This window comes from Lagenorhynchus albirostris, chromosome 13 (assembly GCF_949774975.1).
Source record: "Lagenorhynchus albirostris chromosome 13, mLagAlb1.1, whole genome shotgun sequence".
NCBI lineage: Eukaryota > Metazoa > Chordata > Mammalia > Artiodactyla > Delphinidae > Lagenorhynchus > Lagenorhynchus albirostris.
Genome location: NC_083107.1, coordinates 29758183 through 29781635, shown reverse-complemented (window position 1 = coordinate 29781635; position 23453 = coordinate 29758183). Strand labels below are relative to the sequence as shown.

Below are 23453 nucleotides of genomic sequence, written 5' to 3'. Positions count from 1 at the left end.
TTTTTGACTATTACAGAAGTTTATTTAACAAAAAAGTTCAGTAAGAAAATGTACACGACCCAATTTTCATCATAGTAGAATGTGGAGAGAGGACATGTGGAAGCAGTTGATTTCTCTGGTGAAGACAGCCATTGTTCATACTCGTTCCAAAGCTTCTAACATGATGATACTATTTCCTCGTATTACCTAAGAAAGAGAAAATGAATTTGAAAAGAACACAATTCATTTAACAGACATATCAATGATGATTAAAATGATTTGATTTCATCAAATCATTAATGGTTTTTCGGTTATTAAATGTCAGTTTGTGAGGCTTTTTTCCTGGTCACAGGAACACAAAATAATTCCAGTCTTTTAATAATGACATGAAGCCACTAAGCCCTTCATAATGAGATGCACATCTAGATCGAAGGCTAACAAGTACCTTTTTGAGACCAGTCTCCAATGACCCATTTCACTTAAACTGCAGGACTCAAATGAACATGCCCATCCCTGCCCCTAAGGGATCCATAAGTTAGTGGGAAAAATAGGTACAGTAGAATACATCAATCAGTTTAGGGGTATAAGATCATTGAGGGAACAAACCAGGATGAAAGTTGGAAAAAGGAGGATTTCTGAAGATGACATTTTAGCTGGGTCTTGAAAATTGGGTACAATTTTGACAGGAAGATAGGAAATTCTAGACAGAACTGAGATGAAAAAGTGTAAGGGAATAAGGAAAAATCTAATCTGAATAAAGTAAACGGTTATGGAAGGAAGTGGTAAACAAAGACAGTTCGCACCTAATCTTAAAAGGCCTCAAACACCAATCTTAAAAGTGTTTGGAAAGCATCATGAAACCAACAATGAACCAGTGACAGTTTCAGAGCTGGGGGAATGTTTTGGCAAAAGCGTATATAAGAGAATGGGGGTGGGGGAGACTTAGAGGCAGGAAGAAAAGTTATAAAGAAAAGGCCCCACGGGCACAGTGCCTGATATAGTAGCCATTCTATAAAAGATAAGCCAGGATACTCATGACAGCATAGGTGAAATGGCTGGCAATGGCTGGTAAAGAGGGATAGAAAAATAAGTCAAACTGGAAGGGGACTATGAAAACAAGGAGCGCCTGGTGGACTGTAGGCAATGCAATCACAGATCAGTTCAAGTAGACTGGATAGGTGAAAAGGACAGGAGTGGGATGAGGGATGTGGAACGATTTATTAGAAATGGAGGCATTCTGAGTAAGATCAAAGTGGAGCTATGCTTGTAGGCAGGTGGTGTAAAAATAGCTGTAACTTGTTCTTTTCTCCTCTCATTCTACTTGCTTTATTCACTACATACACTATTATTTACTATCGCTGTAACTGGTTCTTTTCTCCTCTCATTCTACTTGCTTTATTTACTACATACACTATTTTTCACTATCTTCCTCATTCCAGTGTCATTTCTATGAGGCAGGGACTTTGCTTGGTGCACCATCCCCAGTGCCTAAGCTGTGGCAGACACACAAAAGGTTCAGCAAGTACTGTTAAGTAAACAAATGAACCTCCACGTGATTACCGCAGCTGACAGACTGGAAAGGAACGTGACAGGTGGGCAAGTGTCTTGGAGCCTGGCAGAGACAAACAGCAATGAGTATGGTGAGAAGGTGGCAAAGAATTAAAGAGCTGCATTAAAGAGAACAAGGCCCTGAAAATGACAATGGGGATTGAAGGAAACTACAGACTCTTACTCTTCTTACAAGTTAGGAAAAGAAGAAAGCTAAACAACATGATTACCTAGTTCTCAAGAGTTTTAAACTGCTGGCTTATGTGCAACAGATGATGACCATCACATCTCATTGACAAAAGCATGAAAAACAAGTAGGCTTCTTTCCTAGCTCCCTCCTAAATTTGTCCCTTTCTGACACTTTCCCTAGACGTGGAGGGTGGTGGAGAGAAGTTATTTCAGGTAACTAAGATTCTCAGATCTGTGGGCTTTTCCTTTTTGCCATCATTAAAAAACAAAACCACTACTTTCATCAACATTTTCTAAAATGGTATCACACACTTCTTTGCCTTCTCACATAATACACAGTTAAGGTTTGTCGTGAACACCTCTGTTGTGCAGTGCTCTACCTCTTTCCCCACTGTGCTCGAGGCCCCATTCTCCAAATCAAACTGGAACCCGAATTCCGTATTGCTCCTTTGTTGGGCTTCAATACTAAGTTTTGGCAAAGTGTTGCTCAGGCTTTTAAAGTCTCCTGCAAGGGCACAACTGCCTAATAAAGAATACAAACATAATATGGAGCTACAGAAGCACAGAGCCTGATCACCTGAAATATGTAGCATCAAAAAAAGACACAATTGTTACTACATTCTTAGGGGAACCTTGGAGTGGAGTAGAATCTTTAGGAAATAAGACAGAGTTGATGCTACTGACTACTCTGGGGATGTCTCAAAAGATAAGAGGCTAGTCGAGACACTGTTATGTAATTATCCACCTGACAGATTCCCCAAACAAATTACCCCACCCCCTTCAGAATACACACATTCTTCATACTATTCTTAATTTAATACTATTAAGTAATTTCAATGGCCTCAATGGGTCACTGATTGGACAAGGGAATAATGATGCCAAAGTAACTGTCTCCTTAGCCAAACAACTTGTGAAAAAACAGAACTGTAACTGGTTTCCCCTCTTTTCCTTAGAAAAGCCATCCTTCCATTTTCTTTAGACTGTTGTTTTAAAGACAATTGATATATTATCATTATTTCATTTTCAAAGTGAACTCAGCCACAAGAATTAGCACCTACTAACACAAGACTTTAATTTTTAGTCACACAACCCCATCATAGGTGGAGGAGCAGACTGCCTAACATGGTAAGTAGGTGCTCATTATTTGAATGACTTGGGAGGACACTGCTTTTAACCAATTTCCGTGTAAAGAAAATTAAGCCCATCAAAATTTAGGGAGAAAATTACGAGAAAGATCCATGATCTAGGCTCAATTCCTTCGCTGATAAAAATTTCGAGAAGTGCCACACATTCTCTAAAAAGTTATCTTCCCAAGTTAAGAACTTTAGATGTCAATTCCTTCTTGAATCCTTTTTTAGCAAATTTGTTCAGATATGAACCAAAATCCTAATCTACCCTCTATTAGAATGAAGATTTCCTAATCTGTAAAAGGAATGGCTAGGGGGAAATCTTGGGGTATTTTAAAACTGTTTTATAAGAAACTGCTGCTAATGATTTGCCCATACTTTTATTCATTTTTAACAGAAGCTCAAGGAGACTGTACCTGGAAAGAAGGCAGGTTTACATGAAACGTGTGGGGGCGGGCGGGGAGTCTCATAGCTAGAGATTCCAAGTTGTTTCTCTAACCCTGACTACTGATTTGCTTTTCAAAATGCAGTAATGGAAATACACTTGAAATAAGCAATAACACAAGCCTTGGAAAGGGTGATTAAAAAATTATACCCTTTTACTGCTCAAACTTTAAAAAGTGAGGCAAAATCATGGCTAATGATTAGGAACTCTTACCACCTCTTAGAGGTCTACATGCTCAATGATTTGCTAAAGCTAAGTTGTCTGATTCACCTTGCCCAGGTAACTCAGACTTAACACTTACTGGGTATACTATCCTGTGTTGGGCAGAGTGGAATTCAAAGTCTGGGTCTTGTTGACAAACATCAACAACTCTTCTTCAGTAGTCATACCACTATGGCCTATTGAATGCAGAAACGTTTGCTCCTATGATTAAGAAGTCAGCATCTGTTTTCCTCCTGTTTTCTTCCATGTGAATGGCTGTCATTGTATCCCTTGCAACTTTTACCTTGACTACTTTTTGAGTGCGATAAACCAGAAAATCTAGGTTAATTATATATACAATTAAATCCCAAAAGTGTGATCTGTGACCTGGCAGATCTGCATCAAATGGGCACTTGTTAGAAATGCAAAATCTCAGGTTCCATCCCATACCTATTGAATTAGGATCTGCATTTTAACAAGATTTTCTGGGAATTCATGGCATGTTAAAGTTTGATAAGCAATAATCCTCACTACACGTTAAAATTACACAATATCTTTTAACAAAAAAAGAGAGCACCACCCTTAGAGATACAGTTTCAATTGCTCTGAGGTGGACTCTAGGCATAATTTTTGTTTGCTTGCTTTTAAAAAAACTCCTCAATGACTGATTGTAAATGCTCTCAATCACTGGTTAATCTTTGCCTTACATTAGAATCACCTGGGGAACTTTAAAAAAAATTTTTTTTATTGGAGTATGGTTGGTTTACAATGTTGTGTTAGTTTCTGCTGTACAGCAAAGTGAATCTGTTATACATATACATATATCCACTCTTTTTAGATTCTTTTCCCATAGAGGCCATTACAGAGTATTGAGTTCCCTGTGCTATACAGTAGGTTCTCATTAGTTATCTATTTTACACACAGTGCTTTTTTTATGTCAATCCCAATCTCCCAAATCACCCCTGCCTGCCGGCCCCCGTAATCATAAATTTGTTCTCTACATCTTTGTCTCTATTTCTGCTTTGCAAATAAGTTCATCTGTACCATTTCATCTGGGGAACTTTAAAAAACTCTAGGCTGCATCCCAGACTAATTTGATTCTAAAATACAACTAAGATTGAGAACTACTGCTCTAATGAAGGAACAAGTATGTGTCTCTATTATAGAATAAAGCTCAAAAATGATTTCTAACACCCATTTCAAGTCTAAGGACCTCAGTGGGTTCTGTGTAAGATTCGGATCTAACCTAAAGGTAACTGGGATATTATCACAATTGAATAACTGTCATTAAATTAAACTAAAAGGGAGATGGAATGTCTAATCTTGCCTGAAATTTGCCTAACTTCAGTCTAACCCAAGAGTTTGATAGAAGGGACGTTAATGCTTATTCCAAAAGAAAAATGAAATCTCTTAAGAGAAATCTTGTGTCTTTACTTACCACCATTCCAATATTGTTCTGTTGCCCACTAGTTGCCATCTCCACACATTCATCTATCACAAGATTCATAAAGGGATCAAATCCCCTCAATATTCCTTGGACATGTCTGCCACCATTTAATTTCACTGTGTAAAGGGAAAAAGACATTTTAATAAAACTGACCATTAATTATCAACTAAACTATTCATTAAAAATTAGGTGAGATCGGGATTTCCCTGGTGGCACAGTGGTTAAGACTTTGCGCTCCCAATGTAGGGGGCCCAGGTTTGATCCCTGGTCAGGAAACCAGATTCCACGTGCATGCCACGACTAAGAGTTTGCCTGCTGCAACTAAGGAGCCCATCCACCACAACTAAAGACCCAGAGCAACCAAATAAATTAAAAAAACTAGGTGAGATAAAACCCAGGTATTTGAGATGTATAATCTACTATCTTTACTATATGCCAAGCACTGGGCTAAACAGTTTACATTTACTTCCACATTTAAACTTATAAGAATCCTATGAAGTAGAATTATCCTGACTTTTTATGAAGGAACTGAAGTATAGCATTTTTAAATAACTGGTTCAAGATTATACAGTTACTGTGGGGTACAGCTGGAATTCAAACTGAAGGCTGCTCGCCCCTAAAGCCATGGTCTTAATCCCTATATACTTCGAGTACTGTACAGGTTAGATTTTAGTCCTTGTCTGTCCTTTGTTTAAAGGAAAAACGTTAAGTTTTCAAATAGAAAATACTGTTAATTTTATCAAAGTGAGAGAGGGCTTATATGAAATAATGAAGAGTCTAAAGTACTGTGAAACTTCCTAAGTATCAGAAATTAAGTAAATAAAACTGTCTAGTTAGAATTTTGATAAACCTGCTTAATTAATGGATATGAATTAGAGGTTCTGTGTGCTTTGAATTTTTATAATGTTGCTCCTTCAAACATTATATACCGCCAAGGCACATGTAAAAAGGAATTTAATATTAAAAAAAAAAGGCCCGAAAATAAAAAACCAAAAAGACTTACATGATAACTTCTTGTCCATAAATCTGAAAAAGCAAAAGGGGTAAAGATTATGTAACTAATTAAAAAAATTTAAGCACAAGTAAGCACTAAAGTAGGTATAGTCAGGATAATCTGTTAAAATATACACAATAGGAATAATGAAATTTAAAAGAGTAAAAACTGTACTGTGGTAAAGGATGAGAGAGTGATGGGCTACCACAGTTAGTACTTATACTAACCGAGCAATGTGATTTGGGAAGGGAAGATAAACAAAAATGGAATGGATTTACAATATATTAATGTACATTAAATTGCATCTTTATACTGATGTGAATTACAAACCATTCTTGTTGTTCAATACTGACCTAACTTTCAATGACAGGATTTTACAACCATAACAGAAAAACAAAGATTTGGTTATATTTTTAGTTATTTCCAAAACCAAACAAAGTTGTGAAGAAACCAGAAGGTAATCAAACTATACCCAATCCAATAGGTATTTTATTTTATTTTATATTTGAGACAATACGTAGTGTTGTTTTATTTAATATTAAACATCAATCTTAAGTGTTCAGGATAGTCTTCAACACATAATTACGCTTTAGCAAAATAAATGCATATTTTGAAGTTTTAAATAATCTGAATTAAACAAGAAAATTCCATCTCAGCAGGGTAGTATGAGAATATGAAGACATGTAGTCAAACCAGTTTTTACCTCTTCCAGTTATAGCCTAAAAAATATGAAATTTCATTCAATTTTAATATAAATCATGGGAGAATTCAAAGATAAATAAGAGAAAGGGGCTGACAGAAGGTGTAAGAAGATAGGTTTTTACAAATAAAAAGATATAGTATGATATATAAAATAATCTATTTTAATAGGATATGTTATATAAAACAAATATAACACACATGAGCTTATTTAATCCTATGATGGCTTTTATAAATTACATACATACAAATTAATAATAAGTATCAGCATTTAATAGATGGGGAACTGAGGCTCAGAAAGGTTAAGTAAAATTTCCAAAGTCACAGCAGTGAAAAAGTTTGAGCAAAATCAAATGGTTCAGTTTGGCTGGAGAACACAGCACTCAAATGTTAGTGTGTGTAATATTTGGTGCCTGGATTTCTGATGGAGGAGCCTGAATGTTGGGTCAAGAAATCTGGACTTTGTTATGTATACAGCAATAAGTTATTGCAGCAGAACCAGCCAATGGCAAGACTACTGTGGCACGTGTAAGCCAAATCATTATGCTATACACCTTAAACTTACACAGTGCTGTATGTCAATTATATCTCAAAAAAACTGGAAGAAAAAAAAAAAGACTACTCTGGCATTGACTTTTTTTAATTAATTAATTTATTTATTTTTGGCTGTATTGGGTCTTTGTTGCTGTGAGCGGGCTCTCTCTAGTTGGGGTGAGTGGGGCCTACTCTTCGTTGCGGTGCAGGGGCTTCTCATTGCGGTGGCTTCTCTTGTTGTGGAGCACAGGCTCTAGGCACGTGGGCTTCAGCAGTTGTGGCACGCAGGCTCAGTAGTTGTGGCACATGGGCTTAGTTGCCCCGGGCATGTGGGATCTTCCCAGGCGAGGGCTCGAACCTGTGTCCTCTGCATTGGCAGGTGGATTCTTAACCACTGCGCCACCAGGGAAGTCCCTGGCATTGACTTTTAAGAGCAGGACTAAGAATTTGGTTAGGCCAGGGTATCTCAACCTCAGCATACTGAAATCTGGGGCCCGATAATTCTGTTGTTGCATGATATCCAGTGCATTGTAGAAAGTTTTAGCAGCAACCCTGGCCTCTTCCTACTAGATGCTGAAAGAACCAGACTCCCATCCCCTCAGTTAAGAACCACTGAGTTATGCTAAACCAGGAGGATGGTATAAAAGTGTAAAAGATGGTTATTTGTGAGAAATTAAAGGAAGAAAAAAATTAAGTCATTTTGGAGGCAGACCTGCCAGGATTTCACAATTCATGAAATCTAGAGATAAGAAGAGAAAGGTATAAAAACTAGTTTCATCCTCTGAAATTCTCAAATAATGTCTTAAGAATCAAAAAGGAAACCTTACAAATAGAGAATGGTCCTTCTGTTAAAAAATAATTACCATTTCACCAGTTCCTGATGAAGCCAGAGGACATGTAAGATTTTACCAGTTCACCAATAAGAGGATAACTTGGACAAGCATTTTCACAGCAATAATATTTTTTCTTAATGTTAGGCTTATTTAATAATTGTCTTAAATTTATAACAGATCCAACTAAAATACACACGAGTTTTTGCACAAAAGATGGCTTCAATACAAATGTGCATTTAAGTGTAAAATCATTAAATATGAACTTTCCCTTAAGCCTGGCTTCTTTATGGGGCTGATAATAAATGAACGGTACACATGGCAGACCAGATAGCTGGCTGCCTCACAAACTGATCCTTGGACCAATTTTCCATCCTTTGTGCTATCCAACTAAACAAGACAGAGAAGTTACTTAGGAAACATGGCCCATGCTAAGTTCAACCAAGAGTGTTTGAGGACGCTAAAACTTTAAAATGGGCCTTATCTAAAATAGGAATATCCTACTTTGAGTTGACTTTACTGGGTTCAAACCCCACCCCCGCCCCCCAAACAACCTACCCTTCTCTAATTAGAAAAAATGAATATTTTCACACAGCAAGATATCACACGACACTCAAGTTTAACCTAAGAACAAGAAAACAAGAAAAAGGAATGTGATTTCTAAGTTAAAGCTCAAAGAAACAGCTACAAACACACTCTAAGATTAAGGCGGCTTTTGATTCCTCAGATACTATCAAACACTTCCATTCCACCCATCTCCTTAGTTCCTTACAGAATTACTCTCCAGCCACCTTATCTAGAACATGATGCTACTCAAGATGTTCAACAAAGGGTAGCATTCGAAATGTTCAAGTAACGAGCGAGAGCGTGCGGGAGACGGGGCCTGGAGCTCGGGCCTGGGATGCAACTCGGCGGGCGGAGGCGCCTTGCTGCCTCTGGTAACCTTGCCCACCGGGCCGAAATGCTACGTCTCAGCGGGTCTTAGGCCCCGAAGCGCGGGACACCGGCCCGCATCTCGTCGGCCACGGACCAGAAGACGCACGCCAGGCGCACTCTCGGGAATGGCGGAGGACCTAAGGAACCCGAGGCACACAAATAAGCTGCCATTTGGGCACGGCCCTCACACATACTTACTTCTTCAACTCCGGAGGGTGAGCTTTGCTCATGATGTCTACTCGAGGAGCTCAAAGACGCCTCCAAACAGAACTCGAATCGTCGCTCTCGCTCCAGCAGTAGGCCCGGCGCTTTGCGTCTGACGTCACTCATCCCGTTAGCCAATTGATTGTCGGCCGCTTTCCCGTTTCACCTCGCGATACTTAGGGAAGGCCTGAGAGTGTCGATTGCGCCGCCAGCGATTGGCCAGGACGGAGGGATGGGACCTTCGGGAGCCCCGTTCTTTCCCGTCTGTAAAATCGGGGTGCGCCTCTAGCTTCGGAAGGAACCTGGTTAATGCCGTGTCTTTGTGGGTTGCAACATGTATCTTATTCATATCTACCAAATGAAAATAAGCTCTAGAGGAGTGGGCCCCTAATATTTCTTTGCATGTGTGGGGATATGTCCATGTATTGCGCTGCCCTTTGTTGTGCTTTGCAGATACAGCGTTTTTGTTTTTGTTTTAAACAGAAAGAAGGTTTGTGGCAACCCTGAGTCTAACAAATCTCTTGGTGCCATTTTTTCTTTTTCCAACAGCATTTGTTCACTTGGTGTATCTGTGTCATTTTGGTAATTCTTACAGTATTTAAAACTTTTTCATCGCATTTGTTATGGTGATCTGTGATCATACCAAATAATTCATGTGTGACTTGCTTTATCGAGACATTTGCTTCACTGTGGTGGTCTCCAACAGAACCTGCAGTATCTCGGAGGTTTGCCTATACTCCCACAGGAGAATGTCATGCTAAGTCTAGGGTTCTGGTAACAGCTCAGTTAGCGAGTGACCTCTGCCCCATAAGAGAGGGTGATTGGGCCTCAATTTCCAAGACTTTGAATCTAGAGCCCAGAAGTGTATTCCCCATGGTCGGTCCTGCAATGCTTGTTAACAATACCTCCAAACCCCCACTTAACATACATTGTCTGTATAAAACGTGAAGTGCAGCACACAAATGATCTCTAATACGAGGTATTGATTTTCAAGTCAAGAGTGCAGGTGTAAACAGTGGTCTCTGACTTGTTCCTAGTTAAGTTATCCAAAATAAGTGCATCTACATTTACGAATCAGATACAATTGGGATTATAGAAGACTTAGGCCAAAATAGAAAAGCATTAGTGATTTTAAGTAGGGGATGGTTCTACAAGATTCAGTTCATTCCTGATGTTCAGGAATGACTCTATTTAAATACCAGTGACAGTAAAGTCTTAAACTCATCATCTATTTTGTACTCTCTTGGTACTCAAAATCCCAGGCATTGCATTTTCTTTAGAGGGGTCATAACTGCCTGTCTTTTCCAGTTTTTGTTGTGTTTAGTTGAAGCTAGAGACCTGATGTGGATATTGAATTTCTTTTTCAGCCTTATAGTTTCTGTCTTTTTACATTAACAGACTTCAATTTGTAGTGCCCTAGCATGCCCTCAAAGTTCTTCCCATTTACAAGCATCCGAACCATAACATATAGCTAATTTTCACTCCCCTGGACCTCTTAAATTTATTTCACACATTACAAAGAGAAGCATCCTGACAAAGTTATATATTCACTGGCCAGATATAAGGAAAGAAACACAATAGTGGAAGAAAAATTAAGTCTTATGTATTTTTAAAACCAAACCACTAGGAAAATATATCACAGTCTTGAAACAGCAAACAGACAGGCTATATTATCATTTCAAGTAATAAGTTGGTAAAAACACAAGGTCCTTAATAAAACGATAAGGTGCCAGAACTGGGGCAAGAACAACGCACGTCGCAAAAGTAGTATTTGGTAACGGAGGGCTGTCCCTTTTTTTGCTCTAAAGGAGTCACAGCTTGCCCGAGTTGCTTACTTTTTCTCCTTTGACCTTCGTGTTGCCAAGGGATTGTTTCAACACAGCTCTGTTATCACAGGGGGCAAAGTAAGCAATACTGGGTGTAGGCTTTCATTCTATTTTGTTTTATGAAAACCAGATTTTTCCAAAGCCAGTACTTCATAACTCTCTTAATTAAGCAGCTAACAATTCCTCTTTCACTGTTCATTCTCGAATACTAGCATATAGCACAATCAAAATCCCCTTTCCCTTCAAGGGTGAGTGTCACTGCAAGATTGTCTTGTCACTCGGCTGACTCTGCTGCTGACAGCCTCAGGGCTCATCATGGCTGCCAGTCAGAGGGAAGGTTTGCTTACCCTGCCATTGTGATAGCGCTTCTTATATTTTTGCAGGGTCTCCAGGCTGAAAGATGTCATGTGTGAGAATTTTAAGAAATGCGCATCCACGTCCTGACGGCCAGAAATGAATATCCGCAAGGACCCTTTCAAAGTTTTTATCGAAACTACCTCTCCCAACTCTACATCTTAAAGTAGCTTCATGCGCTTGTATATAAAACAAAACCACGCAAAACAAATCCCCAGAAGCCCCCTTTCCCCTTCTAAGTTAGTGACCTCATGGATTTTGTTTTATTTCCAGTTTGTGGGAAACGTTGTAGTGATCCTTCTGGTAAACAGGAGGTTGGCAACAAACAGAAACACCTCTCCTCACACTCCACCAGCTCATAAGCAGGTCAGATGAACCTGCCAGCCTGTTGGTATCTGTGTACTAAGAGAATCTGGTACCTTGGAGGGCTCTGGTTTGGTACAAGGGAGGCTCCCTGTTGCCAGGAAAAGCACTTGCCACGTGAAATTCAGGATCACAAAAACTCTCCTGTGCTATCTCTGACCCCAATTTTAGCACCAGGTTTTTTCACTTTCTAGGTTTCAAACACAAAGGAACCAGTGTCCAGAGGCAAGTGATATAGGCCTTAAACTTGCTGCCATCCTTAATTTCCTCATTCATAAACCTTCCTTAGAAAACCCAAATCCCCATTTCTCTTCTTAAATAGACTCCTGCCTTCAGCCCTGATGGCCAATAGCAGACATCTACTTCCCAATGGATGAGAGAGACTCCTTCATCTTCTTGGTCATGGTTGGGATGAGGTTCATGTGGTCATCCACACACGTGGTCACGCAACTCTCCAGCTGCCGCTTCACCTGAAGCTCTTTACTCCCTGCATCAATTGAATCTTTGGCTTTGTCGTTGCAATGCATAGTGCACCGGGCCAGGCGGTCCTGCGGCAAGAGGGAAAAGGGTAGAGGAACTGAAAGGCTGGACTTTATTTACCAAATGCTTATCACGTGCCAGGCTCTGTGCTACGTATTTTTCTACGTATTACATGGGTTATCTTGATCAATTAAGTGACACTATCGTGCAATTAACCAGGATTGTCCTGATTGAAACAGAGGGTGGCACCACGAGGGCCCAGGGAAAGCGTCACTAGAAGGCAGGTGAATAATAGAATAAATTGTACAGAAGCCCCTTCCAGGAGGTGAGAAGGAACTAGAGGCTAATGTTACTCAACTATAGACTTTCAAACACCTTGATTTTATAAGGTCTGTACTTGCTACAGAAAAATACTCAATTCAACGAATATTTATTGAGCATCTACTATGTGCTAGGGACTCTTCTAATGTTGGGGAATACAGCAATGAGTAAAACAGATTAAGTTCTTGCCTTCATTGAACTGATATTCCAGTGAGGGGAGAGAGACAAACAAAATAAATAAGTGGAGATGTTGGGGGAAACAGTTGGATACATGAATCTGGAGATCAGGAGTAAAGCTGGTCTAAAGATATGAATGTAGGTGTTGTCAGCATATAGATGATATTTGCTCTGAGACTAGAGAACTAGATTGAAAAGAAAAAGGATCCAAGGACAGCCCTGGGCACTCCAGTGCTCTTCAGAGGTTGGAGAGGGAAAAAAACAGTAAATGAGAACAAGAAAGGAGAGAGGGAGAGAGGTGGAAAACCAGGAGAGTGAGCCATCCTATCCTGGTGGCCAACTGAGTACAGATTTTTAAGGAGGGGGAGAGTAATCCACTGTGTCAATGATGCAGGTAGGTTGAGTAAGATGAAGAATGAGAAATGACCACTCCCATGGAAGGGATTGGCAAGAGTGGTTCTGGCACAGTGGAAAAGTAAGTCTGATTGGAGCAGTGAAAAGTGAATGGAAGGGGTCCCAGCAGCTCGGGCGGCGGGAGCGGCAGCGACCAGGCAACCCAGCTTCGCGAAGGCTCTCGGCGCGCGCCCGCCCCGCCGCGACGATGCCTAAGAGGAAGGGCAGCTCCGCCGAGGGGGCGGCGAAGGAGGAGCCCAAGAGGAGATCGGCAAGGTTGTCAGCTAAACCGGCTCCTGCAAAAGTGGAAACGAAGCCAAAAAAGGCGGCAGGAAAGGATAAATCTTCCGACAAAAAAGTGCAAACAAAAGGGAAAAGGGGAGCAAAGGGAAAACAGGCTGAAGTGGCTCACCAAGAGACTAAAGAAGACTTACCTGCAGAAAATGGAGAAACAAAAAATGAGGAGAGCCCAGCTTCTGATGAAGCAGGAGAGAAAGAAGCCAAGTCTGATTAATATCACACACCTGGTCCTATCAGGGGTCCCCGTTTCCCTTCTTGTACAATCCAGAGGAATATTTTTATCAACTATTTTGTAAATGCAAGTTTTTTAGTAGCTCTAGAAACATTTTTAAAAAGGAAGGAATCCCACCTCATCCCATTTTTTAAGTGTAAATGCTTTTTTTTCAGAGGTGAAATCATTTGCTGGTTGTTTATTTTTTGGTGCAACCAGAAAATAGTGGGATATTGAATATGGGAGGCTTTGATTGTCTTGGGTGTAGCTTTTCTATCCTATAACACAAAGCATACTAAATGGCAGTTTGGAGTCACTTGTGCATTTAATGTCTTAAACACTTTAAATTACTTCTCTTCCCACGTTGTTTTTGGTAGAATTGTTTCCTAAAGCAAACCACTCACCCCTTGATCTTGGCTCTCCTGGGCAGAATTTTGTGCACTCTGTAACATCTTTGGTCGTGGTAGTCCAGTTCTTCTAGTAACTGTTAATGTGCTGTGAACGACTGACAATTTGAGTATGTAGTGTATGTGATATTAAATTGTGAATTAGTGGGACTTACGATGTAACAGCATATCAATATTTGAAGATATTGGTACTTGATATCCTGTGAAGGAAAATTTGCCCCCAAATTTTAAGCTGGAAAGTCACTGGAATAACTGTTCAGAAAAGAATCACAACTACATGATTTTTTAGGTTTTTGGTATGTATGTTGAGAATTGTGTACAAATTGAAATGTCTGTGTACTGATCCTCAAAACAACCAAAATCTCAATTATGAAAGAAAAAAAAAGTGAATGGAAGAAGAAAGTTGTACAGTAATTCAAGAATCAAATTTTGAAAGACCCTATCTGTACAATAAGGTGTCAAACACCAAGAAACCCCCTGAAGTTCATGATCTTGGAGAAGTTATTCTTTTATAGTGAAGAATTTTATATAGAATGTAAAAATGTACCACATTAGATATAATTTTTCCATTTGAACAGAATCCCAGGCTATGAAAACTGGTTCAGAGGTGGGCCCTGCTTCCCCAAGTTCCAGGAAAGTATATCCAGAGGAAGGGAGTAAAAGGAAGTTGTGGATACCCTTTGCTCCAGAGAGGGATACTGTAGGGGGGCTCTTAGTGACCTCAAAGAGGCTTGTGAGTCAACAATAATAATTCTTCATATAAATGGCCGCTCTTTAGTGACACAGGAGCTGCCCCCTGGGTGTAGCAAGTAGGAGCATCCTGGGTGGGTATATCCACAAAATGACGGCAGGATCTCGTTCTAATCTGTACGCTTTAAAGACTGGCCCATTCCACTTTCCTGGGGATTCTGCTGTTGTAAGAATGAATTAATATGTTTTCGAAAGCTTTATACTGTACAGTATACATATGTATTTGATACTTATGGGGGAAAAAACATAATGCTCTTGGTCATGAACTCCCTTGGTTAACTCCCTTTTACATTGTTTCTATGGGAAATTTTTACAGCACTCAATCTCCTGGACTTTTTCCAAAATTTGAAACTGTGTAAAGAGTAGTTGGCCATAGGACTGTCACAAATGTTAACACAGAACCAAGACACTAAAGCTAAGAGTTTTGAACAAATGCTTGTCATCTGCAAAAGAGTAACATCAAGGGCTAGAGTCATCTGTTTGGAATTCCTCACCTGGAACTTCTCCAACTCGTTGGTCACCAGGGCCTGGGCTTGAGCCAGAGGTGCATGGCAGCGCTCAATGCACTGGTGCACTTGCTGCATGGACGCCTGGCTGTCCTCACAACAGCCGGCGCTGCACCGGAACATGAGGCCCTGTGGGGGGAGGGCAGAGGAAGGTTAGGTAGTAAAGCCTCCGGGACAGAGATGACCACGGAGTGCAACAGAGGCTAGGAGAAGCATCATACCCGCACCTCTCCTTAGAATAGCCATCAGGACCTTAAAACCACGAACAGGAACATTATCCTCGGTGCCTAGCGCAGTGTTTCACAGCCTCCTTGCCGCTAGCTCATTGGCACTTGTTGAATCGAAGGCTGGGTGGACAGGGAAGGTGGTGGAGGGTCAGATGAAGCCAAGCTCTGAAAACCTGGTGCCTAAACCACAGGGTTCAGAGGTCAGCAATCTAGTAACCTACATTCCACCAGGGAGCAACTGGTCCACTGACTCCAGGGGCACCTTTACAAGGGAAACCCACAATCCGGTTAGGGAAGCTGGACCAGCAGCCACAAAACATTTAGGAGATGAAAGCGGAACAGCACATAAGCCAGCGCTGTGTGGTGCCAGGTTCGGTGCAACAGAACCGGGCATGACCTGGCCATTGAGGAGGCCGAGCGCAGTCCCCTTTCCGGTCTTTCACCCTGGCTGTGCTCTTTCCGGGCCTCTGGCTGCTCACCTGCAGAAGGGGCCGCGCAAGTGGGGAAGGTCGGGGAGGCTGACCACCTTGCACCAGGGGCTTCTTAACCCTGCCCCGGGGACACCCCCTCCCCCGGCCTGGCCTTGGGGGCAGACGGCATTGCGCATGGCGAGGGAGCACAGATTTCATCCGCTCAGCCGAAGCTCCAGAAGTTCTGTCTGAGGGTGAGCCGAGTTTCCGAGCACGCCGCGACGACCCCAGGGACACCCCGACCCGGGTCTGCGGGGAAGGAGGCAGTGGCGCTGGGGATCGTGCGACGGCTGCAGGAAGGGGCCAGGAATCCCGGACCGCCTTGGCTCCCCCCGGGTGGGCCCCGACCCGCTACCTGCATCTTCCGGATGTTCTCTCTCTCCAGACACTTCACCATAGAGTCCACCGCCTCCTGCACCCGGAGCTGCTGCAGCTCCGCCATGGCGACACGGCGCTGCTCCGTGCCGCGCCGGCGCCCACATGGACTCCCGGGCACGAGCCCGCCCCCTCGCCACCTCTTCCCGGGTCACCCCGGCGAGCCCTTTCCGGGCCCACGCCGTCTCCTAGCGTCCTAGAGGAGCAACTGCATGTCCGGCGGCTACCTTCTGCCCGCGCTCTCCGGCCCCCACCCGTAGTCCCCGCCCACCTCTCGGCCTTCTTCACCTGGTCCGCCCACCGCCGCCGGCAGTACAATCGCCGAGACTGCATTTTTCCCTCTACCTCCCTCCGTCCCTCTTATGTATTTATTTTTTAAAATTGAAGTATTTACAATGTTGTGCCAATCTCTGCTGAAAAAAAGTGAAAAAATATTTAATATAATTAACATAACAGATAAGTGCGCAGATCTTAGATGTAAATACCTTGGTGTGTTTTAACAAACCTTGCCTTTTCCCAGTCAATCCCCCCCCATTCCCTACCGATCTCCCCACTCCAGACCCCAGGCAACCACTGATCCGCTTTCTATCACGACAGATTACACTTTCTCTTTCTAGAATTTATAAATCATTCCTATGTACTTTTTTGGGGGGTTTGGCTTCTTCACCTAACATAACGCTTTTGAGATTGAGCCTTATCTTCAGTTCCTTTTTGCTGCTGAATAGTATTCCATTGAATGGACATACAGAAATTTGTTTTTCCATTCCTCTGTTGATGGACATTTGGGTCTTTCCCAGTTATTAGCTATTCTGAATAAAGTGGTGACTATATGAACATCCTTGAGCAAGTCTTTTGTAGACGTAGATGTCCATTTCTCTTGGGTAAATATCTAGAAGTGGAACTGTTGGGTTGTTGGTAGATGTATGTTTATGCATTTATTTCTAATGAGAAATTATTAACCTCAAAGGAGCAACGCAGGGGCTACAGATATTCAATCGACAATGAAGCATTTATACGCCAGTAACAGTGGGCTGTTTCTGAGCTCCTGGCAGTTCTATCAGGAATGCCCAACTCCACCTCCTACTTTACTGTCCTATGTATTCATTGATTAAACACATGCAGTCGTCCCTCGGTATCCCTGGGTTCCGCATCCGCAGATATGGAGGGCCGACTACGATACTTGAGTGTTGGTGTCAGGACTTTTAGTGGGTCCTGTAACCAACCCCCCGCGGATACCAAGGGACAACTGTAGCTGGTGCGTGCTAGGCACAAGGCACTGTGGTAGGGGCGAGGGTCCACAGGGGAGCCTTGGTGAGGGTGAAGGGGGCAGACAGGTAGTGTTGGAAGAGATGTGCTAATACGGGGTGACGGCGGCTGGCAAGAACTAAGTGAGCAGTCCAAGTGTCTCAGGAAAGCTTCCTTAGAGGATATGACAAGTGGGTGTTTTTGCCTGGCACACGAGACGGTGAAGAGAATGCCATACCAGGCACGGGAAGCTGCCTGAACAAAACAGAGTGTGAAACAGCGTGAAGCTTTGGGGAAGCCAAGTGGTTTTGCTGACTTGGAACCTGGAGTAGAGAGTGAGGGACATAAGGAAAGGGACCTTGACTTTGGAATTTAGGCATTTGCTGCCACCGGACACTAGATGGCAGCAGAACTCTGGTTTGAGGGCAGTGGGCCGCTTGACTCAGCCCAAAGACTTCAAGCATCAGGCCCTTCTCTAGCCCAGGGACTGGTAACTTCCTGGAAACCACTGTTCAGCATCTGAAACATCCTTTACACTTCAAGCCAGTCTGGAGGCGGCTACCAGCAGCCTCTGGAATTAGAATGACCCCGGCTATTACTGAATGTACCAGCCTTTGTTTTAAGTTCTTTATATGGGTTATCTCATTTAATACCCACAACAATCCTATGAGGTGAGAACTTTATTATCCACTTTTCTCCTGCTTAGGGCAGAAAACTGAGGTCTAGGGAGGTGAAGCCATTTGCCAAAGGTTGCATATTTAGAAGCTAGAATCGGTGGAGCTAGACTTCCAACCTGCATAAGCTAACTTTCCTACTGTGAAGTAGGAAATCTCTGTTATGACTGACAATGTTTATACTTATGTTTCCATATTCCATGGAGAGTTCTTACTTTCTTTGTTATAGAACAATCTGAAATATCTCACCTTTCCCCCTTATTTCTAAAATGTCCTATTGAATCTCTCCAACAAGTCCTACTTTTAGGAGCCCAGTTAATCACACTAAAATGAATTTAAAAGTCCTTGAGTAATGCAGCCTTACTAGTTTGTGTATATGAAATGAATGGTTCTTTAGTATATTTATGAAAAATGATTCCTGACTTCATTTGGCTTTGGAAACCTACATGGTGGAAGCAGATTAATCTCATTTTAGGAAGCTCAGATACCTTGTTTGTGTTATTTTCCTGGTGCTTTGGGAGTAGGAAACGAGGTTTCAGGATTTGAGATCTTGTGTGGTCCAGTCTTGGTTGACTCACTGGAAACAAGTCTGAGCCCTTTCAGGGTCCTGGATGGTCAGTTGTATAATCTTGATTCCCTTTCTACCTCCCCTGCATGTGACGCTCTGCTCTCAGACCCTGGTTGTGGCCCAACAGCGTCCGAAATACTCCCAGCCACTCTGCCAGAGAAAAACAATGGCAATAGATAGGCCAAGACTCTTTCTTACATTCAGATATGGGTGGGATAAAGGGGGCCCTGGGACACTGGGATGATAGGAGGAAGTGAAATTTGCTCATTGCTGTCACCTTGACTGAACTTCACGTTAGCAATGGGTGACAGCCAGAAACCCTTCTGGCCAACCTAGGTTAAAGAGCTCCGGAGGCTTCCCTGGTGGCGCAGTGGTTGAGAGTCCGCCTGCTGATGCAGGGGACACGGGTTCGTGCCCCGGTCCGGAAAGATCCCACATGCCGCAGAGTGGCTGGTCCCGTGAGCCATGGCCGCCGAGCCTGTGTGTCCGGAGCCTGTGCTCCGCAACGGGAGAGGCCACAACAGTGAGAGGCCCGCGTACTGCAAAAACAAACAAACAAAAAAAAGAGCTCTGGATGAACCTCTATGCATCAAACTGATAATTCAAAAAATAATTCTTATGTTATCACTTTCTAGTCATGATATTCTATTCCTTGGTAGGTTAACAAGTCTGCTGAGGAAAAGAAAACTCTCACACAAAGAATACCACCTTCTGTAGAATGAGGAATTTAACTTTTGGGAAGTCACAGTAATTTTTATTAAAATACATTTGAAGCTTTGATTGAACAGTTATATATATATATAAATAAAATTAAACATAAAATAAAGCAAATGTTTTATGATTATAAATATTCTACCATGTAAATATCTCTTGAATCTATTCACATCTCTCTACCCTACTGTTATCACCCTAGATAAAGCCACCATCATTATTAATATTATTATTATTTGCCTGGGCTACTACAATTGACCCTGTTTAAATCTTTTGCACATCTTCCGATTGAGTGGCCTTTTACTTCTTGGTTTGTAGAATATATTTATATATTTTTGTAATGGGCTTTTTGTCAGCTATAGGTGTTATAAATATTTTCTCCTATTTGGTGACTTGCCTTTTCACTTTAAAATTGGAAGAAGTTCTTAACTTGAATTTAGTCTTATTTATAATTTTGCCCTTTATAGTTAATTTCTTTTGTGTCATCTTTAAAAATTTTTTCTCAACTCCAAGATCATGAAGGTATTCTTTTTTTTAAAAAAAAAACTTCCCTCTTTTTTTTTTTTTTTGGTTGTTAGTTTCTGCTTTATAACAAAGTGAATCAGTTACACATATACATATGTTCCCATATCTCTTCCCTCTTGCGTCTCCCTCCCTCCCACCTTCCCTATCCCACCCATCCAGGCGGTCACAAAGCACCGAGCTGATCTCCCTGTGCTATGCGGCTGCTTCCCACTAGCTATCTACCTTAAGTTTGGTAGTGTATATATGTCCATGCCTCTCTCTCGCTTTGTCACAGCTTACCCTTCCCCCTCCCCATATCCTCAAGTCCATTCTCTAGTAGGTCTGTGTTTTTATTCCTGTCTTCAGGAATACTCTCCTTTGTGGTGCGCAGACTTTTTATTGTGGTGGCTTCTCTTGTTGAGGAGCACGGACTCTAGGCGCACAGGCTTCAGTAGTTGTGGCACGTGGGCTCAGCAGCTGTGGCTCGCGGGCTCTAGAGCGCAGGCTCAGTAGTTGTGGCGCACGGGCTTAGTTGCTCTGCAGCATGTGGGATCTTCCAGGACCAGGGATCGAACCCATGTCCCCTGCATTAGTAGGCGGATTCTTAACCACTGTGCCACCAGGGAAGTCCCTCAAAGATTCATTTATTGTAAATAGGCTATCTAGATAACCACCGGCCACGTGTGGTTATTTGAATTTAAATTAAAATAAATTTTTAAAATTCAGCTTCTTGGTCACATTAGCCACAGTTCAAGGGTTCACTAGGCAAATGTGACTAGAGTATATAGGCATAGAGTGTTTCTATCATCGCAGAAAGTTCTATTGGACAGCACAGCTTTAGAACAATGAGGTTGTTTTGCTCAAGGTTATGAATGATATTTCATCCTTATAGCAGTCTCAGCATCCAGTGTGAGTTTTGGTTTTGCTTTACTTGTACAGAATCAAGGCAACTTTGATTTTACTAGATGAGTAGTTACACATGGTGGTCCTTTCCAACAGCTCTTTTTTCAAACTCAGGATGGTCTTCCATTAAGGGGAGGTGTCAGGAGAAGCTTTAACTTGAGCCTGGACTAAAGCTAGTTAACCTGGTAGCACAAGATAATGCCCTTGTGATGTCTTGTGGGTTAAAATAGGACATAGAATATACTTGAGCAGGTGTTTTTTTGAAGAATAGCTGAGAAAGTATCTAAACACATTTTAAAAATTAGAATTCTCACACAACATGTGGAACACCAGGGCCTCTCTGTGGAGCCCTAGGGTGCTGTGGGATACAGTTTGAAAACTCTTGATCCAAACCAAAGCTCTCATGAAACTGGGTCCTCAAAAGACAAAGGGGTTTCACATGGTCACACAGTAGGTGACTGTCAGAAAAGAGTAGAAATAGATTTTTCTGACTCAGTCCAGTGTTTTCCATACAATTTTAAAATGACAGAGTCCAAACATGGCTTCCCCCCATTGTCTGGGCCATGCTCTCCTGAGCCTTAGTGGTGGGAAGGATGGGCCCTGGAGCTGGACCCAAGCTGGGAGCTGAGTGGGGCCTCATCTTTCTCATTTGGGATGTTATCTTCAGTAATAATAATAGCATCTTCCATTTATTGAGCACATACTATGCGCCAGACATACTGTTATCCTCATTCAACAAAGGAGTGTCAAGTAAAAAACAAATCCAGACTTAGTAAGGAGAAAACTTAGTTCAAAATGATTATTGTAATGGGGGAGGGGGACTACTTTAAAGATGTGCAAATCTCTCCAGAGTTAGGTAAAAAGAGTTTTCCTTCTACAGAGCAGGAAACAAAGCTAGAGAGAACCAGGTGTGAGAAAGTGGGATGAAGGGATGGTGAGATTAGATAGTAGATCAGAGATTGTTTTACCCTGAGGCTAGCTTAATTTCTGGGAGGGATCCTTTAAGGCGGCTGTATGCTGGTTCAGGCTGAGGGTGGATGAAAGTTCAGGGAGCTGGAGACGTCAGAAAAGCTTAACAAAAAGTTTGGTTAACAAGCGTCTTATTCTGACTGATCGGTAGGGACAAACAGTTCAGCTAACGGTTTATAAAGCAAAGAATGGGAATTTGGAGGCTGTGTGTGTCCTGTCATAAGTAAACAAGGAAGACATCTGCAACTCTTACAAAAGTCTCATAGGGAAGGGTGGTTCCTTGCAGTGTGCTGTTTTGGAACACAAAGGGTGTGAGGATATCTTAATCTTCACTGTTTTCTGGGGTCACTGGGCTCAGGTTAAAATCCACATTGTCCAGGAAGCAGGTTTAAAAGTCAAGTAAATTGTCTAAGTTCACACAGCTAAAACAGTGGAAAGGAGACTCTAATAAGATCTGATAGACTCCGAAACCTACACATTTTATTCTACTCCTATTGGCCTCTCTAGTCTAAAATTTAAAAGTGGGTTTATTAGTTGTCCCATCTGCCAGGGATGGTGGGGGAGTGGCGTGACAGCTGCGGTAAGTGTGGACCCACTGCTATTACATCTTTTACAAAATGTGGGGGCTTCCCTGGTGGCGCAGGGGTTAAGAATCCGCCTGCCAGTGCAGGGGACACGGGTTTGAGCCCTGGTCCGGGAAGATTCCACATGCCGTGGAGCAGCTAAGCCCATGCGCCGCAACAACTGAGCCCACGGGTCTAGAGCCTGTGCTCTGCAACAAGAGAAGCCACTGCAATGAGAAGCCCACGCACCACAACGAAGAGTAGCCCCAAGAAAACACTTTTAATCTCACAGTACAGCACCTTGAAAAATACGGTAGTACAGTACAGGTTCCAGCAAGGAACCAGAACCTGTGCCATCAACGTCAGGCATGAGTGAAATTGCACCTTGCCCTCCATCTCCTCTTGCTGACGATCCCTCAGCTCTACCATCTCCCACCCCGTCTCCCTCCGCCAGTCAGTAACTCTTCTTCCCTGTTCTCTTGATGCCAGCCCCTGTACTATACTACCGTATTTTTCAAGGTGCTGTACTGTGAGATTAAAAGTGTTTTCTTGGGGCTTCCCTGGTGGCGCAGTGGTTGAGAGTCTGCCTGCCGATGCAGGGGACACGGGTTCGTGCCCCGGTCCGGGAGGATCCCACATGCCGCGGAGCAGCTAGGCCCGTGAGCCATGGCCGCTGAACCTGCGCATCCGGAGCTTGTGCTCCGCAACGGGAGAGGCCACAACAGTGAGAGGCCCACGTACTGAAAAAAAAAAAGATTTCTTTATTTGTGTTTGTTTTTTATATATTATTTGTGTGAAAAGTATTATAAACCTATCATAGATAGTACAGTACTAAATAGACAATTGTGTTAGTTGGGTACCTAGGCTAACTTTGTTGGACTTATGAACAAATTGGAACAGAACTTGTTCATATGTAGGGGACACTGTATTACAAAGCCACAGTAATGAAAACAGTATGGTACTGGCACAAAAACAGAAATATAGATCAATAGAACTGGGTAGAAAGCCCAGAGATAAACCCAC

At 42.3% G+C, this 23453-nt stretch overlaps 3 protein-coding genes across 6 annotated transcripts; 1 reads left to right on the top strand and 2 right to left on the bottom strand.

Moving 5' to 3' along the window:
- SNRPG (small nuclear ribonucleoprotein polypeptide G) lies at positions 1 to 9258 on the bottom strand. 2 transcript variants are annotated; one of them, XM_060168489.1, is made up of 3 exons: positions 9128 to 9258; positions 4928 to 5052; positions 1 to 186 (listed from the first exon to the last, which is right to left on the bottom strand). In XM_060168489.1, coding segments are annotated over exons 1-3 (177 nt in total). In that variant the 5' UTR covers positions 9129 to 9258; the 3' UTR covers positions 1 to 135. The 2 variants fall into 2 exon arrangements, with proteins under 2 accessions (XP_060024472.1, XP_060024471.1); XM_060168488.1 differs by lacking the exon at positions 9128 to 9258 and adding an exon at positions 5940 to 6294.
- A 1347-nt stretch (positions 9259 to 10605) lies between these two features.
- FAM136A (family with sequence similarity 136 member A) lies at positions 10606 to 16446 on the bottom strand. 3 transcript variants are annotated; one of them, XM_060169616.1, is made up of 4 exons: positions 16274 to 16411; positions 15449 to 15628; positions 15210 to 15350; positions 10606 to 12224 (listed from the first exon to the last, which is right to left on the bottom strand). In XM_060169616.1, the coding sequence occupies exons 3-4, from the start codon at positions 15342 to 15344 to the stop codon at positions 12036 to 12038; spliced, it is 324 nt and encodes a 107-aa protein (XP_060025599.1). In that variant the 5' UTR covers positions 15345 to 15350; positions 15449 to 15628; positions 16274 to 16411; the 3' UTR covers positions 10606 to 12035. The 3 variants fall into 3 exon arrangements, with proteins under 3 accessions (XP_060025599.1, XP_060025601.1, XP_060025598.1); XM_060169618.1 differs by having other exon boundaries at positions 15449 to 15568; positions 16274 to 16311; XM_060169615.1 differs by lacking the exon at positions 15449 to 15628 and having other exon boundaries at positions 16274 to 16446.
- Positions 13256 to 13612, top strand: LOC132531654 (non-histone chromosomal protein HMG-14-like). The gene has a single exon (XM_060169619.1). The coding sequence runs from the start codon at positions 13256 to 13258 to the stop codon at positions 13559 to 13561; it is 306 nt and encodes a 101-aa protein (XP_060025602.1). The 3' UTR covers positions 13562 to 13612.
- Positions 16447 to 23453: the final 7007 nt, after the last annotated feature.